Source organism: Tetrao urogallus (genome assembly GCF_951394365.1).
Source record: "Tetrao urogallus genome assembly, chromosome: 15".
NCBI classification, from domain to species: Eukaryota; Metazoa; Chordata; class Aves; order Galliformes; family Phasianidae; genus Tetrao; species Tetrao urogallus.
The window spans coordinates 12,887,617-12,909,306 of NC_136828.1; the positions used below are offsets into that span (position 1 = coordinate 12,887,617).

The 21,690-nt window shown below is 42.9% G+C and overlaps 1 protein-coding gene across 1 annotated transcript; it reads right to left on the reverse strand.

The window, feature by feature from the left end:
- Positions 1-2,658: 2,658 nt before the first annotated feature.
- DNAAF5 (dynein axonemal assembly factor 5) lies at positions 2,659-21,389 on the reverse strand (the record flags this gene model as incomplete). Its single annotated transcript, XM_079543122.1, has 13 exons — positions 2,659-2,798; positions 3,310-3,501; positions 5,087-5,243; positions 6,464-6,614; positions 8,163-8,310; positions 9,983-10,151; positions 13,248-13,391; positions 15,511-15,723; positions 17,484-17,716; positions 18,312-18,427; positions 18,768-18,892; positions 19,674-19,858; positions 20,870-21,389. The coding sequence occupies 13 exons, from the start codon at positions 21,387-21,389 to the stop codon at positions 2,659-2,661; spliced, it is 2,493 nt and encodes an 830-aa protein (XP_079399248.1).
- Positions 21,390-21,690: the final 301 nt, after the last annotated feature.

Below are 21,690 nucleotides of genomic sequence, written 5' to 3' on the forward strand. Positions count from 1 at the left end.
AATCAGAAAGACTGGAGCCAAAGCAACTTAAAAACCAGGCTTCCAACATCATCCATCGGAGAATTCATCATCATTCTTCATAAAGGGATCTGAGAAATTTAGGTTATATGAGATGAAGTAGGGAAAACTATAACCAAGGTTGGCATGTTGTTGAAGTTCTATGCCCAGAATACTATCTAACAAACGAGCGCAGTGGAGGATATTGAGTTTATCATACATGCATAAACTAAGATCAGCTTCTGTTTAACACGTCTTTAGAAAGGCTATCAGAATATTTTGTTCACACAGCTCTGCTGGCTCTAAAGAAAAAAGCTGTTTTGTTGGGTGATGCGGAGATTTTTGTCTGGGAGGCATCCCATGATGGACTGTTCTGAAAGATAACAGAACACATGCAGACAAAAAACACTTCCCAGCCAAGTGAATATATTGAAGTTGATGAATACCTCAGCTCTGAATGCTTGTAGTTAGCTTCAGTTTGTCTGTATTTCACTTCACTTAAAATATTCCTTTCTCTCTTCCCTAATCCCACGCTTGAAAGCAGGTTTATAAAGAAGATCACAAGAGTGATCTGCACTGCACATCTCTTGTTCTGCAGCTATCCTGTGGCTGCAGACAATGCTGAAGTAGAAGAATCTCAACTTCGTCAATGCAGAAACTTAAAAAAAATGTTCCTGTAGCAAAATGTAATTGAGCAGGATGTCCTTGGTGGACTTCCAAGGGAAGTTTATAACAAGAATTGGTTTCTTGTTGCTAAAGCAAGACCGTAGGTTGTGCTGGAAGAGCCTGTTGCTTTGCAGTGCTTTGAAACCCCATTTTTTGATAAATGAATGCTGAAAAACTCATAGGGTTCTGCTAGGATAGCCGTGTAGTCTCCTGGACTTTTAATAATTGATTAGACTAAGAAAGCAATTTCACAGAATCATAGAGCAGCTGAGGCTGGGAGGGACCTCTGGAGGGCATGCAATCCACAGCTCTGCTCAGGTGGGGGAGGTGGAACAGGTCGCCCAGGACTGTCTGTAGTCAGGCTCTGAATTTCCCCAAAGGTGGAGACTCCACAACCTTTTCATTCCATGCAATGTTTTCTAGTGATTTTTATTTACTGTACCTTCTGGGAAATTGAGCCAACCCTCCAGCTGCACTGAGCTACATACTGCTGATAGTTGTTAGGCAACTAAAACAGCACTCAGGACAGGAATATAGTTTGGCTTTTCATGAAAAGAACACCTTGAAGACCATACATACAATTTAAAAAGTGCAGTCTATTCTACAGAAAGGCCAAAGAGCTTTTGGATCATGAAGATCCAGAGATTCCTATACTCTGTATCCTTAGTGTTGTCGTCCCTTCTGATAGCGTCTTCAAAACAGCGCAGTATTTGGCAGAGGAGAAGCCATGAGTTTGCCTGATTTTGCTTGTAGAAGAGGAGTAGGGTCTGCTTTCTCTATCTATTCTCTCTCGAATGTTTTTTGAGAATGCAGGTAGGTACGAAAGCAGTTTGGTTACCAACTGGATCCTAAGTGTGAAAAAACACAATTCGCTCGGAAAGATAAGCAAACAGGAGGGCTTCCCAAGCATAAGGAGCATTGCCAAACCTTGCAAAGCCTATTTTTAGACTTGATACAAAGCCAGGGCATTTGGGAGATAGAAGATAAAAAGCATTTCTGCCTAAAGAACGAGTGATTAAAAAAAAGAGGAACCTGATTTTCCACAACTTTTCTGTGTGTGCAATAAATGGCACACTATCCACAATGACTGGAAGCTCACTTCATTCCATAGCTGAGAACATGAAAATAAACAACCACCAAACACCCCAAACCAAAATCTTATACAGTACAACGGTCTCAAAATCAACACCACAAAAAATCCAGCACAAAACTTTCACCTAATATTGGAGAATTTCCCTTCCAAGTAGGATGTAAATATTGCTTGCCCTCCAAGGCACTACAGTATCAACATAAAGGTGCAGACACTGTATATTTAATTAATGCAACATAAATACTGATCGTCTAAATGACAAAAAGCACATTTTTTTCCACATCCAACCCTTAATTTAAAAAATGTCAGCTTTATTCTCAGTCACAAAGCATAATACAATGACAATACAGAACACCCCTTTGGTGACACCTACTCAGAATATGTCCCTGTGACTGCAGCATAACAAGCACTCAAAACATCACGAAAATTCTGCTGCATTATGCAACACAAGTTTGGCTGTCTCTATTTCTGGTAAAACAGAGCCTCACCGATGTGACTGCAAAGCCTGAATATCAGCCACAGTCTGAAATACTCCTTGGAAGACCGAATCCTCGCTGAACAACATAAATATATTTGACATTAGATTATTACTTTCCAAAATAAATGATCTCCTTCAAATAGAAACGGTGTCAAATTCTTGAAAAATATTCCTCTTTTAAACCTTTTATCTAGAAAGCTTCCAGTGCAAAGAGAATTAAAACGTTGTTTTATTGCTAGTAAATACAAAGAACTGCTCACATGGCAAAGAATGTAGTTGTGCCAACCTGAGTTATAAATGAGCTAATACTGAACTTCTAGAGGAAAAAAAATCTATTGCTCAGCCTACCTTGAGCAAATGAAACATGAAAGCAATCCGTATCAACAGATTCCAAATGCAGCTCACTAAGAAGAGCTGCAGAACTGATTCATAAAGCTGGTTCTCTGGTGGTCTGAATGTGATGCAGTAGTTGTTTACAATAGACTGGTGTTCGATGCTTATCTACAGCAACTTCGACTTCTCTCACAAGCAGCTCAGGATATAAAATGCTTCCTTCTTTCAATACTTCTGTAAAACAAAAATATGGTATAAGAATCATTAGTTGCTTTGTGTTTTTCTACCCATGTTCCCTCAAAGCAGCTGCAGCCTAACCTGGGGGCTGTTGTGCACGTTGAGCAGTCCTGCTGCTGGCTGCCCTTTCATTTGCTGAGGTTCTGTATATTGACATTGGCATGCTGAACACTGAGTCACACACCAATCAATTCCACAGAATCTGAATAGCAAGCTGGGATTTGGTCACATCCTGCAATGGATGCATTCATGTCCCGTTTACTGTCTATACAGAGTTCGGATGCATCAGAAATGCTGATATTCCCACCCTGGTGAACGCTAGATGAAACATTACATTCTGCATACAGGTGAAAGGTCTGAGCTCCCTATCACCAAAACCCAAAGGAAGGCTCCCAGTGACACCGGCCCACTCAGAGCAGTCTCTCCTTACCAATACTATTTTCATGTAACACTTGAAAACATTTTTTTTTAAAGCATTGTTAAAAATACAAATGACTGAAAGTCTTACCTAGAACTGCATTTTGGGTATCTGGATCTTGGTCATCCAGGTGTATCAACAGCTCTTGGTACAGAAACTCAATGTGACTTTTCATTGCAGATTTCACATCACTGTCCTTCAAGCATTTAAACCAGTCAGTTAAGGTGTGAGCAGCGGCCAGTCGTACATCAGGTGATGCATCGTCCAGGCGCTTTAAAACCTCTGAAAAGAACACATATGTAACCAAAGGGCACGACCAACAGAGAAGCTATCTTCCCTTTTTGTTTCAAAGCAGAAATCTATTTCATAATCACTGGAATTATTCTCTAGCACTCTACCTAGCTAGCACTATGAATGTCTATTCATTAATTGCAGAAATAGTGCTTCTGTACTCTGTAAAGCACAGTATTTCTGTAAAACATTGCATTTTCAGTGAACAGATGCATCACAGACTACTTGAACAAGCAAGATGCAAAGATGTGCTTTGCTGATGGTCTGTTTATACGTCTCACCAAAATAAAGACGTTTGTTGTTAAGATTTCTGCAGTACTGTGTAACAAAACAGTCATTAAGATGCTCAGTTTGGGAAGGGCAGACTTATTTGTTTACATTTCTGAGAACATAAACCCTGTCACATAGCATAGATTGTACTTCTCCTGACTAATTGTTTAGCAGTATAACATCACCCTAGTAGGCACTGCAGAGAACAGCTCTATTTCACAGCACAGCACCTTAGATTTGGAGCTGCTTTTTTTTTTTTTTTTTCCTTTCCAAACCAAATCAAGCCAACAAGTCCTGAACAACAACCTGCTATGTATTCAGGTCTATTTATGGCACAGTGACACAGTTTGCTCTTGGCTCTCTGAAACACTGCACAGAGAACAATGCGACCACCATTTATATAATGCACTGCTGCTCTGCTTTCACTATAGTTAGAACATTATTTCATACGGTCTAAAGTAAGAAGCAATGCAGATGAACCTCTGGTAAGCCTTGCAGACAGTAACACCGACTGAAGTTCCATCTGGTGGTGTGATGCATAACAACATCAAGAACACTTAACAATCAATCAGTTCCACTCGGGAGGGAGGGCACCTGAAAATGGCATCAACGTATCTGCAGCACAACACCTCTGTGACAGGAAAGCCTGCAGCTGAAACACTAACAGAGCAGGGCCTGACAAGAAGCAGGTGCTGCTGGAGTCATGCTCAGCAACACCCACTGAGGTTCCAGCACTCTGATTCTCTAAAATGCATACCTATACTTCACACACTCCACGAAGTCTCACCTAACAGTTTAGAGCTATGTCTTCAGGACATTAAATGGGCTCTCACAGACAAAACTGTTGCTAACCATATAGTTTTGTACAACTCTTTTTCCGGTTCCTTAATAGTTATAGAATTATTTTATGGAATAAGTACCCGAATAGTTAAAATAAACCAGAGAAGAGGATATAGAAAGAGCAGCAGAATATATTTACGGGAATAAAATAAGAAGTCAGCATAAAATCTACCCCTGTTTGGAATTCAAACTGTGTAAAGGCCTTTTTTGCTCTTTATATAGGATTAAAGCCATCACACATCAGTGATATCACACAGACTTGGCATTCCCTAGTCTGTGTTAGTGCTTGCATTGCTAGCAGCCACAGTGAGCCTGCAGGTGAAGCGGACAGCCTGCACAGTGAATGCACCTGTGCTCCACAACGCCCGCAGTGTTACAAACAAAACTACTAGGAAGTCTCAGGGAGAAGCAATTGTAACTGTACAGTACAGACACATCTCCCCCAAGCCCCAACTCTTATACGTACCGGGGTAAGTCTTGCCAAGCTGGATTTCATCCAATTGCCTCCCACAGACTTTTAAAATACCACCAACAATGCGGCAACCCATCAGCCGACTGATCTTAGAGTCCTCGTCCATGGCAGCAATAATCTGGGGCATCAACACATCCTTGACTTTTAAGATCTAGGATTAATGAGGAAAGCATAGAAGAACAATAGCAGTTCGGTCAGTTTAAAGCACTGTGCTCATTGCTTATGTAAGTTATTATTTGGTCTGACAGATCCTGGCTTGCCTAATTAAAAAAATAAGTAATTATACCTAATATACCTATACCTCCTGAAGTTACACAGCTCCATTTTTGCCTGGAAGTAAGCTTGAGAAATAAAAACCTACCAATGTATCACACCGTTCATGAGCACTCAGTACATATGCATATGAGTTTTCTGAAGCTGATTAAAGCTTTAGACTTACCTGCCTTTTTATTAAAAAAAAAAAAAAGAACTCAAAATACAAATCCTGGCAAGACTTTCAATAGTTTGGAGCTGAAGCAATTTATGTACAGTAGATGGTGCTCTTATTCTAAAAGGAAGTTTTAAAACAAAGACCATTTTAGTGTAACACTTCTGGCACGATTCCTTATTTGTCTTCCACATGTACATTTTCTGTATGTTGATGCAAAAGGGCACCGACGTCGCCCACCGATAGAGAAAAGCCTTTGAACACAACAGCAGCCTCTGATATCTCACATGTGCTTAAGCCCTTTGTTCGATTAAGATCTGTTATTGAGACTGTAAATGTTGAATAACATTTAGTGTGTTCCCAGTGCACCATTTTCAAACACCATTTTTGTGAGCAGCTTCAACCCCCCCGATTCCACCGATCCTCCATCACTATGGCACCTCGCATTTCTTTAAGGACGCTCCCTGCCAGCTCTCTGCATCAGTTTCCATAGATACCCCTCAGGTTCCATCTCAGCTCCTCCTGCCCTTTCCAGAAGTCCTTTAGATGATTTTCCCAAACAGCCCCATGGGCTCCAAGGCAACAGACAAGCTGTCACTGCCACGTGCCAGCAGCTCCAGTCCCGGCCATGTCAACACTGCGCTGATGATGCTCACAATGCTCAGTGTCAGCACTGCTGTTGTGCCAGGATGAAGCCCTGCAGCATTTCGTGGTGGTGAGCAGAACCCAGCACAGAGCAGGCCCTGGTTCTGCCACCAGGACCCATCATACCCTCACTGTTAATCATTTCACTTGTTACTACTCCATTGCAATTAAATTAATTATGAAAACTATGCATCCATTTGAAAACATTACAAACTATAAGGATCTTTTTTTCTTCTTTACCTTTATTTTGTTTTCCTGTGCAAGATTTCAGAGTACATTTGATGAAAAAGAGAATTTACCTCTTCTGGTGCAAGCATCTGGCAGTGAATAAGGGCCCAAAGGCACGACACAGCTGTGGTGCGGATGGCAGCTGCTGTCCTCCCAGCATGCCACTGCAGATTAGGAGCCAGGATGTCTTTTATCACAATCTCCAGGTAGCTAGGGAACAGCCTGCAGCCAAAAATAAGAAAGCAAAATAAAGGCTCATGAGGAAGTGATAAAGGGACTGAAAGGATGCATAAAAGAATTTTCTGCCATAGAAACACAGGCAGAAAAGGAGAAAAAAAGAATCTGTAAAAAAAAATATAAATCTTGTCAACATGATTATAACATATGTGATAAGCCCTTCATAACTTAATTTTTTGAGGTAATATGTAAGCAAATACCAGACATGCACAGAAAGGAGAGGCCAGACTTCCTCCCACTTCAGGGATGCCCATGACTCACTGCTTACCTTCTCTCTGTTTCATTTTCTCTGCCTGCGAGGCTGAGATAACGCTCCACGTGAGTGCTGATAGGATTCATTAATATCTGTAAGCCCTTTTAAGACTGCCCAATGAAAACTATTCACAGTGTGAAAAGTATGAATGCCATTGCTGATACCAGAACTGTGACACTGCAGGGAGCACCCCAGACACGTAGCTTTCCCCTGGTGGAGAAGCCCCATCTGCCTGCTTTCTAGGTGGACAACAGAGGCTCCAGTTGTCCACTTCATCCCCATGCCTCACGCAGCAGCTGGCAGCTGCAAAGCACACAGAGCACAGCGCAGTACCTCTCCCTGCTGCTCGACACCTTGTCACAGGAATGCACCTCTGCCACCCGTTGCACACAGCTGCAGACGGGAGCCCAGCACCTGGCCGCTGCCGGCTCGCCGCGGGAAGGAGCAGCGCACGAGGCATCAGGCCGTGCCTCACGCCCAGCAGGTGGCGCATAGGACTCAGTAATAACAACAAATCTGTATCCCAGTAAACACACAGAAATTCGCCAAAAACCTTCGATTTACTATTTGAAATACGTTTCTCAGAGTTCATAATTCCCAATTAGAAAATTGGCTAGAAAAAAATATCATTGATGATCACTATCACTCCAAATCTCCTTTTAGTTCCAAGCAGAGGTCAGTTCCATCAGCATCACGTTAACCGTAACTCTGTGCTGTTTGGGAGAATATTTGTTCTATCACTTTGAAACAGAATTGGGAAAGCAATAGCTGGCAGCTCTCTGACACAATAATGTCAGATTCAAACAAAATTTGATGATCATACAACGGTGCTTGGTGTAATAACTGAAACCCTTCCTATGTAAACTGTTGTGCAGCTAAACAAATCACTGCCAGCAACAAACGTGATTTTGTAGCCAGAACTTACTGTTATTTCACCACACTCTCATCACTATTAAGATGTACTTTTTGCTGCTTCAAATGCAAGTAAATCCTCCCTCCCTCTGCCTTCAAGTCTCACTGTTATAAACGCTTGTAACTTGATGTTAAATATGAGCCAATTCCACGAGAGGACATACAGTGCTTGTGCTATTGGTGCTCAGAGACATCATTTAGTGAAGGGCTGTTAGAGAGTTGGGCGAGTTTGGTTGGGTTGTGGTTGGACCTGGTGATCTTTAAGGTCTTTTCCAACCTGAGCAATCCTACGATTCTACATAGCCCATGCATATAATGATACATAGCTCTGCAAAAAAAAAAACAAAAACCAAAAAAGCTCTGCTTACCCCTGGGAATTGATGGTCTCATTGGCTTTCTGGAGCAACTCTGAGAACACAGTGAAAAGTTTTAAGCGCATCTGGGGATCTTTGTTTGGCTGCAGACACGTCTTAAGAATGAGAATAAAGTCATGGAGAGCTTCACCTATGACAGGACCTAGAAAACAAACACGTAAGAATACAATTAATTTCTATTCAGATGGTTCATACAGAAGCACTTTAAAATGTGTAATATGCCTGGTGTTAAAACAGCATTTAACTTTGCACTCACAGGAAATGCCATGTTTGAAAGGGTCAGCCTCAAAACTTGTGTAACAAAATGACCGCAGCCTTATTATTTCTCCATGTTTACATAAAGCTCCTTTGCATTTGACAAGAGAATCTAAAATGCAGTGAATTTTTACAAGCTACTATTTGAAGCAAAAATATTTTCCAAATTCATGCTCTGAACTATTAACGTTTTCACCTCCTTTGATGAATTCTTTTTTATCACTAACCAAGAAGCTAAGAAATAAGCCCCGAGCTGTCAGCCCAACACGGGAAGAAGTGATTTGGTCAGAGGAAGGTGGTGCCCATCTCCTTGGCAACGATTCATATCTGCATGGTTTTTAAGAGGAAGACACTCGAACCACCGACTTGCTTTATTCTGTGAGCTGCTTGCTGCGGACAGCTGCTTGCTATGAACTACCTTCCCCTAGAAACTTCTCCAGTTCATTTTCCTGTGATACACATCCACTCAAGTCCCATCACTCAGAACCTGCACAGGAACAGACACAACACCCGGGCCTTTCTGGTGACCAGAAGGTTCTTCACACGTGAAACGCACAGACTGAACCGTTCACCACTCTCAATAGCATTTAGTAGTATCTGGAAATGCAGTGACTAATTAAAAATAAAATAAATCTCCAATGTCTAGACTTAGGCAATACGGGGTGAATGTTAAGCTGCAGTTTGCTAAATTTCCATGTCAACAAGTAGGTCTTTATTTTCTTAACATTTATTTGAGATATATTACTTCATGTGAGTTTCGGGGCATTCTTAGGACACTTATTATATCATACTGATAACACCAAATCCAACAGATGGGAAATAAACAAAATAATCTACACTGCTAGTTTCAGAGTAAGCACACATTCCTGAAAAGCAGCAAAAACTGAGACATTGGAAATGAGTAAGCCTGATTACACTGATTAAAAAGCAGCATTCTGTGTGGGAATGATAAGAGAGAAAAAGAAAAACAAACAAACAAGCAGATTAGCCCTAGGAGCTGCTGTGTTAGACAGAAAACCCAGACAGCAGCAAATAACCAGCATGGGGGGCAAGTCAAAACGTCTGCCCAGACATTTTATGATTTATTTGCCACTAAGGAGAAGCCAGACGACTGTCTAGGAGTTCCTCAGTCATGGGAAGGGGAATGCAAGCATGCAGGGAAGTTGGCTTCTCAGAGCTTGCAGTGAAAAAACTTCTTGTTCATTCCACAAATAAGAAAAGTACTTCAGCCTTGAACCGTGAGAGCGCGTGCTTGATTTATCAAGTCGCCTGCAATGCACTGTGAGGAATAAAGGAAGGCTGCCTTCCAACACCACACTGGGGTTAGAGAGCTTTCTTCCCAGATTTCAGATGACAGAGGCTCCCTGCAGCCGATGGGTGCTTTTGGAATTGGAGCTGCCTGCACATTTTCATTTTTGCCTTTCATCGTTCTTGCGGAGGTTCTGAATACCACATTATTCATTGTGAAGTGCCACGTGTCTGCAGGCTACCGAGATTATTACTTTGTCACTCCATTTTTAAGAACTGGATGGGCTATCACAGCACTAAATAAGTCATACCTGAATGAGTCGCAATGACATCTAACTGTAATATTTCTGGAGAATAACAGGTCCAGCTGTCGTGTGACACTGAGACCCATTCCAGAAGCTGAAGGATATGCTGTCTGTAGAGGTAAAGAAAACCATCCAACTGCTGCACTTCAGCTAATGAACACATTGCTTCTTCCGCCTGTTAAGAAAAGAGAGGCAAGATACTTCATCTTAACTGGGGTGATGTTTGAAAAACAGGTCAATCTTTGAAACTCTGTTTATACCACAAGAAGGGGAAGGGATTCCCACAGTTGCAATTTGGATGATCAAGCCCAATGCACACAGTGTTGGCCTGTAATAAATCCTGTAATTCTGACTTTAAAACAAATATTTGTCCTGATCTCAGAGCAAAACTGTAAGGAACACAGCAGTGCAGGACCAAAATTAAAGCATCTCTGATCCATTTGAAAAGCTATCCAAAACTTAACCAAGCCATGAAACCAGTCATATTCATTTCAGCAATGCAGTGATTTTCTCTCAGCTTAACAATGCTTTAAACATCTACGTAAAGGCAATTTCCCACACAGACATCCAGGCCTATGGCAGCTACCAAAACTACTGCCACTACTGCTCAGACAGGGCAAGGAATTCCCTCCTCTCCTCCTGCTTTTGTGTTTTGCTTTTTCTCCTTTCAAACTTTAATGAGGCAAAAAGCCATGTAGAAGTTCTTGCAGGCAGAGATGAGGAGCGTGCTGAAAGCACTGCCTACAGCACCACTGATTTCAGCAGACAGCGAGCCAAGAATAGGAGCCAGGCATGGTTGGGAACCCCAGTAAGGAGCAGCACATCCTCAGCATGGCCATCAGTTCCAGCACGGAATGCTGCAGCACAGCGCTGTGAGTAACACCGTTTGACTTTACGAGGTGCAGCAGGACCACAACATCACTTGTGGCTTCACAGCCATCTCTCTACTGGTTTTGAACTGAACTCCACCGCACGCGTCAGCTAAAGCACGCCAAGGACCATTGGAGTGTTGCTGGCTAATAACTTGCCAGACAAAGGTGTTATTATGAAAGATCCAGATGTGGAGAAAATAAATGAGATTTTTAAAATAAGCCAATCAATCCGGATTTGCTAGGAACAAAGGTCATTCATAAAGCAGCTTTGCCTGCCTCAACACAGTGAATTTTTTTTTCTGGGAGCGTTCTATGAGCCAGTCAAAACAAAACAGAATAACCTGAATGTAAAATACTCATTTATCTGTAAATAAATTGGAAGATGTTATATGACAGAATGTGTCAAGAGAGAAACCATTCTCCATTCCCCCCCATCCACACACCTTTTGTTCTTTATTAAACAAAGGAGGCACAAAACAATGCTTCTTTCAGAGGTGATTTAAAATAAACTATTAACTGGTTTCACATGTGCAACTGAAAAAATTGGAGAGAAATCAAATATGCCAACAGATTGTTGTGCATCTTCTCATTCAGAAGCGTCTCGTAGTCAATAAAAAGAATAGCAAGGGTGATTTTCTTTCATATATTTGAAAACAAGCAAGTTTAACAATGCGTTACTTTCATGCTAGTAATCAACACACGCCCAGAGAAAAACTGAGACAGCACAGGATACTGATAACAAAAAGAAGCCTTACCTTTAGGTCACCAGTTACAGCACTGACAAGCTCAAAACATGCCTGACTGACCGTAACATCTGACTTAGCTTCAGCCTATTGGGGGCTGTAAACCATCCCCCTCATCACAGTTCCTCAGTGCTCAGTTGGTGGTTCCTGATCTCTTCCCTTAGCCCCGGGCAACTAGAAACACTGAGGGCTGCAAAGCTGAAGGGCCAAGAATCACAAGTGGGAAGAGCACAGACGTGCATCAGTCACATCAGCTGCAGCCTCCGCTATCGCTCTGCTGTCTCCTTATCTCCTTATCTGAACTGAAATTCTATAATGCAAATCTTATCATTGCTTTTTACTCTCAAAATCTTTTGACCCTGAACGCAAGAACAGCAACAGGGGAGAAAAGCAAAAAGCAGCAAGTTGGATTCACTTTGGTGACAAACTTATATGTTGCAATTATGTGAGCTTGTCACCAGATACTCTATTTGTGTAGCTGAACTAAAGGCTAACGAGAAAAAAGATTCTCATCCAAAGTCCTGTCAGCTTTAAAAATCAACTGTGACTGCAGGAACATCCTAAACCTTTAATAATCTTGAGAGATAAAATTTTGTTGATGAAAATCAGGATTTACCTCCATGAAACAGCTTCCTTTGCAGGAGGATGAATTCACATTGCTAACTTTACAGACCACTTAAGGGCTAAACAGACAAGATACTGGAAAAGATATCAGATCAATCTGAGGTTTACGTGGACAGATATTCTGTTAAAAAAAAACAAATAGAAAAACCACAAGGCCAATAAATGAAATAAAATAAATCCTGCTCTCTCACTGGCCCTCCACAAGACAGATCTTCACGCTGTACCTCTTTGTCCTACAAAGTATTTGTAATACTTGTTCTGTTTTACCTCTTTCAGAGCAGTTTTCTAGGTGTGTGCCTCATTGGAGGCAGCCTTTCAGCTGGGGGCCATAAATACTGATGGTGCACAGGCCTCTGGAATAGCATGCCTGGGAGCAAGAGCAAAGGCAGTAGACTAGCCATCACATTTAAGAAGCACATTTGAAGAAAGACAACTTGGATGGGTCGTGATTATACTACATGAAGAAGGCTTGCTGATTTATTTAGCTTGGGGAAGTAAGAGGAAGAGAAGAATAAGGGGGTGAGAAAATGTGTAGCCCAAAAGCTCATCTATTATCAGGGCATCTACAGATGCCCTTTGCTTTAAAGCATTCCTGCAATAACATTTAAGCTTTTAGTTCTGGTCAGGGGCAAAAAGTTCAACTACTGTAAAATCAGTGAGATGTGTGTTTAGAGAGAGAGAGAAAAAAAAAAAAAAAGTATTGATTTCATTATTATTGATAACAATATAATTAATAAAAATAATAGTGATGCCAGTCCCACTTTCACTCCTGCATAATTTCAAACACTAAAAAGAATTTACCCCATGTAAAGGTTCTCTTGGTTGTCATTAAGAGTCAGTAAGAGATGCACAACAGAACCAGAGTTAAGGTCAGGCAGCAGCAAATAATTTCAATCTGTATCAATCTCAGTGAAGGATTTCTGTGGTTTAAATTCTAACAGCCACACAAAAAACTATGGCTCTGTTTAGACAAAGCACTTCATCAACACCAGAATAAGGAAATACAGCATGCTAAAACAGTCTGTATCTTACCTTCTCTTTAAGGTGCTGAGAACTTGGTACTGCCATCACTGTCACCAAAACTTTCATGAGCTGCAAGCAAATTTCTTGGCAGTCTTCCTGGCATACCTCGATCAATGCTTGTACACAGCAAAGCAATTGCTCCATGTAAAGGGCCTTTATTAAATAAAAGCATATATTTACTGTGTTGATTAGAAAATATTCTCCTTAAGAGCGAGGTAAGAGAAGTGATAATAATAAAATCTGAGTGCTGTACAGTCTTCTAAATTGGCCACATCAATCACTCGATGCTGGTTCTCTTGGTGACCTACGTTCTACTTTCTGCAGAACGCAGCATAATCTTCCTGCCTTGTCCTGGCAACAAACTCAGTGATCCTGCTCTTAACCACACAACCGCTCCATTGCAAATAAAAACATCAAAGCATTTTGCTGTGCTTACAGGTAGCACTTTCTCATTCTGAAGAGCAATCTGTTAATTAATAACATCTGTTATGACTTTTTCAAATATTATTCCATGTCTGACTATTTCAACTGAACAGTAATGGTTAAATGCATAAAACAAGAAAACCCGAGCGTCTGCTTTTATCTTTGCCAATTTATCTCGTTTGCTGCAATATAACGCCTGTTATCTTGATCCAACTGATGTCAGTGGAAGTCAATATTCTTGTCAGTTAGCTTGCAGTAACTTCTATGATAAAGTGCACTTGATATTCCATGAAGCTGTCAGACTACACTCAACTAACAGAAGGGGCCATTGTTATAAATTTATTACCAAAAATAAATCAAGTCTAGAAATAGTTTAGCTATCCATGCTATTAATCTCATGGACACAGTCAATCCTTAGCTAAACAATGTCTGTGCAGCATTTGCTCTCTATTTTAGAGATAGATTGTTTCCAAAACCATAGGTTAGAACAATTTCACAATTCCACCAACTGCTGCGATTCAGATGAATGCGCCTTCTGTGCGCCGCTGCCTGGAAATGCTGAGCGTCAGACCTCCAAGCAGTTCTGCAGATACACCTCAGGGAATTGCTATTTGAGCAATCAGGTTGTAATGCTTCCAGTTATGTGAGTTCCTAATCATCCCAGGCTTCACGGAGATTAAGGTTAATTCTCTGCATCACTGGTGTATATTCCATTAGGGAAGAAACCTAGAATAACTCCACATGTATATCTTACATTGGCTCGGAAAGATAATTATGCCAGATTCAGTCTACACACATGAATAACTTTTGTAAAGGGACTTTTGAATCTCATGAAGACAGAATTTTCTGAAGGCAGCAGTGCAGCCTTTTTTGGTCATCTTAAGAACAAAGGCCAAAAAACTTGTGCTGCAGTGAAAGGCCAGGACTGCATTTGTGGGGGAGGTGGTGAGGATTCCTCACAGATCTATTTCCACATCTGGGCAAGTGTGGAGGAGAAAAAAAAAGAAGAGTAAGATAAAGAAAATAATAATTATAATCCTAGAATCATTCTCCATTGCACACTGAAGAGAAGCTCTCCCGTCCTTATATACCAACTGATGAATATTCTTCAGATGGCAGAATGGCTCAGCCATTAGCAAAGGTCCATTTGAGAAGAGATTTCTAATTTACAAAGGCCTCCTTGCTAGAATCTTAATGAAACTTACTGAGAAGCAACCAAGCTGAACAGAATACAGAACATGCTCTTAAATGTACAGGTAAGCAGCATACTGCTGTCTTCTTTTTAAAACAGAAAACAGTACACAAATTAATACAAAACAAAAATAAGAAATGACACAAAAAGGGAATCTTTCCTGGGAAGCCAACATACCAGTCTCTGTGGCCTGTGAAAGCTGTCCATTGCTGATGATTAAAACACATTATCTTGTTTAGACTGAGAACACAAAGAATTTCAAAGCATGGGTTGAATTCTGGCTCTGGACTGGCCAATGGAGAATGCTGTTTGTACAGCACATTCTGAACAGCCTCTTCTTTCCTCCTCACACCTCCCCATTTTTCCCCCACAATATGAAGCATCCTACATCAGCTCTGGAACTTGAATCCACATCTGCTAAGGGGACGAATTGCCAGCAGTTTTTTGGGAATAGTTTGATCGGGAGACCACAACTAGGAGAATACAAGGAGTCTTGGGAAAGACATGTAAGCTCCTGTCTTAGTCTCAGACATGTTAAGATACATCCTGAGACAGAGTGGGTTGGGAGTGCGCAGGAAAGGTAAGGGAGGACTTAAGGAGAACAAATGAAGAAGCGAGTTCCAAGAAGCACAGTGTCACGCTTCCCTAAATCCTTACCTCCTCAGATTGCTGACAAACTCCAGCCTGTGACAGCGTGCCGCCAAGATGGCTCAAATGAGGCTGCAAGATTTTTTTGGGGCTACCTCGAATCACTGCAGCAAGAACCATTAAACAAGATGGCCTAGGTGTTATCTCAAGGGCTGATGTGATTAATCTCAAAGACACTTTAGGACTGACAAACGTTCCAATCAATTCTGCTGCCTTCACACACTGGAAAAAAAAAAAAGAACATTAGGTGTAGAGGATTCTTCTGGAAACACAAAGACCATTCAATACATCATTGGGATTTTTCTTTTTATGATTCCAGCTGTTACTCTGAATGCTGCAGCAGTTGCCTTGTAGGCCTTTTCCACACACTCAGGAATTGTTATACACGTGAAGAAATTTTCTTGACATGTGTTCAGTAAACACATACTAAGGTATGCAAGCACCCTGCTTGGCCTCAACTTCCATGTGAAAGTAACATACAGAAATGAAGTGTACAGCTTGCAGTGTAACTAAGTCTCAAGCTCAAAATAACCAGATGTTGCAGATTTGCTGGTTTCAAGTCTTTCTCCAAATGCTGTCCTCAGGCACGTGCTCTCCATGCACCCACTCATTCAAAGCATCAACAATAAATCCATCAATGGGATTTTTTGCTATTATACTGTATTTTGGCAGTGATGTGACTGATTTGGCTTACTGTGGAAGCACTGCCATGGAGCTGCTCACTGCTTGCAATCTCTCCTTTAGCAAAAAGGGCTGAAATCCATTCCCCATTGCACTTGTGCACTTTGATCCCATCTCTGCCTGCAAAGCACGCTGTTCTTACGTGACGTACCAGCACATCAGGCCTTACTGATGCCTGACCCCAATCAGGTGCATTACACAGACACACTTCACGCTGTGCAACAGGAACATTTCCTCCTAATTTCTTCATTCAGCAGTTGGCTCATTTCCCCAAACACAAAAGCTTACTTCCCTTTATATACGTCACTCCCACTCTAGTGATTTAGCCACGTATGTTCAATTGAACCTAATTAAAATTTGAATCAATTCAGGAAAAATGAAGGGAGAGAAACAACAACTGGTATTGAGACAGAGTATAAAGCCAACAAAAAGAAACTGCAAAGGAAAAACAGACTCGAAGAAGAATCATTTCAGACATGGATTTCTCAGTCTGCATATGGCTAAACTCACAGTGGGAATGAAAAGAAAACCTTGACTTGGGAAATCCATTCTATTTAACATCAGTTGGACTACTTGCATCCAGTGAGTGGAAAATATTCTTCCAATTCCCCAAGGCAATTCCATTTGCAGCTCTGAATTAACTTACGTGATGCTTTTGTTATACGTATGCTGTCTTGCTTGTGTAGAAAAATGAACAGATCTTCTCTAAAAATTGTAAAGACAGTTTGTAATGGCTGTCTGGCCCCTGAGAAATCCATCTAGTCCTTTCAGCGACATAAATTTTATTGCCTTATTATTGAACCAAGCCTTGAGAGCAACAACTGATAGACTATTAGATAAAAATGATACTAATTATTCCTTGCAAAAAGGTTAGGAGTTTGAAGTACAATGACTGCAGGTACGGCGTGGAACAAGGTGGGCTATGCAGCAGGGGGAGATGATCAATTGAACCTGAACGGGCATGACCTGCACAAGTTTCTAAATGGAATCTGTTGCCACAAGGCTTTTACACTTCAATCTGCTTATGATTTTTATAGAGATCATTTTTGAAGCTTCGTGGAGTTGGCTTATAAACCAAACAGCATTTAAATAATTTTATTATCGGTCTTCATACCAACGATACAAGAATGCATTGATTTTAACTTAGTAATTAAATACAATTTATACATATTTTTAACGCCCATTAAAAGCTGATCCCGATGTCACGGGGAAGCTGCAGTGACCCACGGTACTGCCATCCCTCACACAGTGCACCAGGCACACACACGAGTGTCTTTATGAAGCATGTAGCAGATACTTACATTCCTAACCACCTCGCTTTCTTCATCCAAGCACGCTTGATACAAAGTTCTGAGAAGCAGCTCCATGTGCTGTGTTATGTGGTCCTCTGCATGCAGCAGTAACACATACAGAAGCTGGGATGCTTTCACTCTCGTGCTTTCAACCCAGTCTGTTAGATCACGGCAGAGAGCTGGAAGGACTTTGGAGAGGTTCCTTGACACGAGTTCCCGACACCCCAGTCCTGGTCGGGTCACTGGAGAGGGAAAACAAACCCACAAATTATTCACAAGACAATGACAGCCATGTAGAAGGAAAAGCCTCAGAAGAGTTTAGAGACTCCAAGATGAGCTCTGGGGATCTGCTTCAGTGTGGAAGAAGATATTCCAAATGCTGCTGAGGATTTTACATGTGCAAGTAGTATTTCTTTAATAGATACTGCAAAATTTTTAATTCCACACCACTCTGAAAATGTACATATATTTCTTACTACAAAGTGGCTTAATGTTTATGCTTTAAAATGTTTAAAGAAGGAAGAAAACGTACGAGAGTATGGCACAGTGCCCTCTTTGGAAAATGCTGCCTAACAACTTCCGTGATTTCCTTTTCATTGTTTTGACAGCATAAATGCCATTTAAAGAATTAATTGAGGCCATCAAATAGAAGGACTCTTCTGTGCAATCTCTGTGGAATCACTAAGTTTGGAAGGGGGAAAAAAAAGGCAATTGCTCTCAGGTCATACACTTTTTTCCCCCCCTTTTAAATGCAAGTTCTCCAGAGAGAACAGTGCTGAGCCAATCCCCCTCAGCACCACCCACCTGGAAAATCCCTACTTTCTGTGCAATACTCACCTCCTTTGGGATAATGAGATGGTGGAACACTAAAATCCATCTTGTCCTTCAGATCTTCTTCGTTCTCCTTCTCCCACTGCAAGCCTATCTTTTCCCAATAAGTCCAAGCTAGTGTCCTAGGCTCAAAATAAAATAAAAATCATGACCCCCACAGGAAAACATCTTAAAATGAGACTTTTGGAAATTATGACTTCTTGAATTCATTTGGAAGAATTGGAAGCAGTGGGAAGAGCTGATGCTGATGAACACTTCTTCTAGAGGGTAATCCCAGCTCTGCCTCTCTTACCGTTTCCCTCACACAAACAAGTCACCAGAGGTTACACTGTCAGGAGTAGGGTTACAAATGTTTACTTTTCTTCCAAATAATTTATCTGTAAACATAGAAATACTTCCACACAGAGGAAGGGAAGTGGAGGGGGAAAAAAAGAAAAGAAAAATCAAAAGTATTCTGCTTACGTATTTTCAGGAATGTCATCAGCAGTGCTGCTGAGTAACAGAGGGATCAACTTGTGAAAATAGGAGTATCTGTCCCGGAGGTGCAACAGCCATTCCCCAACCACAGTTGTTACAGCCTGACGAACCTGCGTGGATTAAAAATGAGGGAACAAAAAAATAATTCATTTTTTAAAAGTCAGGTAAATATTTCAAAAGATAGAAAGAATTTAAAATTGCTTTTGGTAGCTAAGATTTGGTATCTAGTGCAGAAACAGTCTGTGATAATGAGAAGAGCAGAGGATCTCCTCACTTGCAGCATCTCAGCACGACCCCGTGCTCCCCCTTGTGTTCTCTCTCTGACTCGGCCTTAGACGAAGTACTGCACAAACACACTTCTTGTGCTTTGTGTCTCTCTGAGAACATGAGAAATGTACATTTCTTTCGAATTTGCACTTTTCCAGCCATTCTCTAGAAGACAATTTTATCCATTTACTGTAACGGAAACCAAAGTTAAGTATTTGAATGCAGCCACTCAAAAAATGAATTATTTATGATTACATAGCACATTTACAAAGGACTACTGCAATTGCTTCTTATGAAGGAACCCAAACTGTCTTTGTTAAACATCTAAAAAAAACCATAGAACAAAATCCAGGAGAGATCTGCCAGAAGAATTTAGACAGAACTGGAGGCCTCCTTTAACATTAAGGTGCCTACACACTACAACAGCGTGCAGAACCAGACAGCAGTGGAACAGGTCATCCACCTGCTTTTGATAGTCCACAGCTGACTGGGCCCATATGTGACAGGCTTACGTACCTCAAATGAGTGCATGAATGCTGAAAATCAATGGGAAAAAAACAAATAGAGAGCTAGATTTAAAATAACACCCCCTGATCCCTCACAAAAAAAGAAGAAAATTGACACCTTGGGAATCTCATCAAATAACCGTTGGGCCAGATGAGACAGAACATCATCCACAGACTTCCCATTTCCAAACTGTATCACTGCTCCAGTAGCCTGAATTACATCCACACGAACTCTGTAGTGCTGGTGTGAAATTGTTTGCATTAAGGGCTTTATCAGAGATTCCGACTGCATGTGGAAGTGCTCTGTTAGGAGAGAGACAGAAACTTCAAGTGCTCCATTCTCTATAGGGGCCACACATTTTGAGCAGGGTGATTTCTGCAGCACTATGAGCAGCAAGCTGATGTTTACATTATATTGGAGCTGAATGCCAGCCCACAAGCACTGCTCCCCCACTGAAACATCGTCACCCACACGCCATAACTGATCATGGAATCATAGAATTGTTTAAGAGTTGGAAGGCACTCTTCAAGGTCATCAAGTCCAACTTCCCTGCACCGAGCAGGGAAACCACAGCTCCATCAGTGCTCAGATTCTGTCCCCTGAACTTGGGTGTCTGCAGGGACACAGCACTGCCACCACTCTGGGCACCCTGTACCAACACCTCACTACCCTTAGCATAAAAAACTTTTTCTTTATAACCAATCTAAATGTGGCCTGTTTTAGTTTGAAACCATTTCCCCTTGTCCTATCACACAGACCCTGCTAAAGAGTCTCTTCCCTTCTTTCTTACAGCCCGTTCAGATACTGAAGGCTGCTCTCAGGTTTCCCCAGAGCTCTCCCTTTTCCACACTGCACAGCCCCAGCTTCCTCAGCCTGTCCTTGTAGGAGATGTGTTCCATCCCACAGGTCATTTTTATGGACCTCCTCTGGTTCACATCTGTGTTGCACCGAGCACTCCCCATGTGGATGCAGTACTCCAGGTGAGGGCTCACAGCACAGAGCAGAGGGGCAGGGTCACCTTCTCACCCCGCTGGCCGCACCTTCGATGCAGCCCAATGTAAGGCTGGTTCTCTGGGCTGGGAGGCACAGTGCTGGTTCACGCCCAACCCGCATCCACCAGTGGATATCTCTGGTACACTTCTTCACCGGATCCCCCTCGGGGCTGATAAAGCGCTCCTGTGAGGCTGTGCACAACGTATTTCTCTTCCCTGCTGCTGGCTGCATCCCCACAGTCTCCGGCCCCAGCCTGGCCCCCCGGGACAGCGCATCTCACGGCACTCCTCGATCCCCCCCGCGCCGCCCCCGAGCCTCACCTGGCACGGCCTGGGCGCAGGCCACGGCGCACCCGCAGCCCTCCCGCCTGACCTCGGCGTAGTGGTCGAGGAGTGCGGCCTGCAGGATGCCGACCACATCGGACAGGTACGGGGCCACGTCGGCCCCGCCGCGCCGCAGCAGCAGCCCCAGCAGCTGGAGTAGGCCGAGGCGCAGCTCCTCGCACGGCTCGGCGCCGAGGCGCTGCGCCAGGACGGGCAGCAGGACGGGCAGCGCCTCTCCGGGCCGCTCGCAGCGGCTCAGGCCGTGCAGGAGGAGCTGCAGGGCGAGCTCCCGGCACCGCTCCGCCGCGTCCCCCGCCAGGCAGCGCGCCAGCGGCCGCACCAGCTGAGCCTCGAAAACCTCCCGCGCCGCCTCCGACGAGAGCGGCCGTTCCTGCACCTCGACCCGGATGGCCTCCAGAGCCCGCAGCCGAGCCGCCCGGCCGCACTCGGGGCCCTGCAGACAGCTCAGGGGCCGGCTCAGGGCCTGCGCCAGCTCGGCCGCCCCGCACGCCGCCATGCCGCCCCGGCGATACGGAAGCGCGGCACCGTTGCTAAGGACGCGGCACGCTTTACGACCGCGGGAAACGCTTTACGGCCGCGCCGAGCGCGCTTGGCGGCAGGCCGCGCCTTGGGGCTGTGTCACGTGGTGTGTGCTTCCCTTCACCCCCCCTATCCTTTAATAAATAATTTATAGCGGGATCAGAATCCCCCAGCAGCAATACACGGTATTATTTCCAATGTCCACCGACTCAATACGTGCTCAGTTGTATTTCTGAGCGCTGCACACCGCACCGCGCAGCCCGCGGGCAACGCGAGCA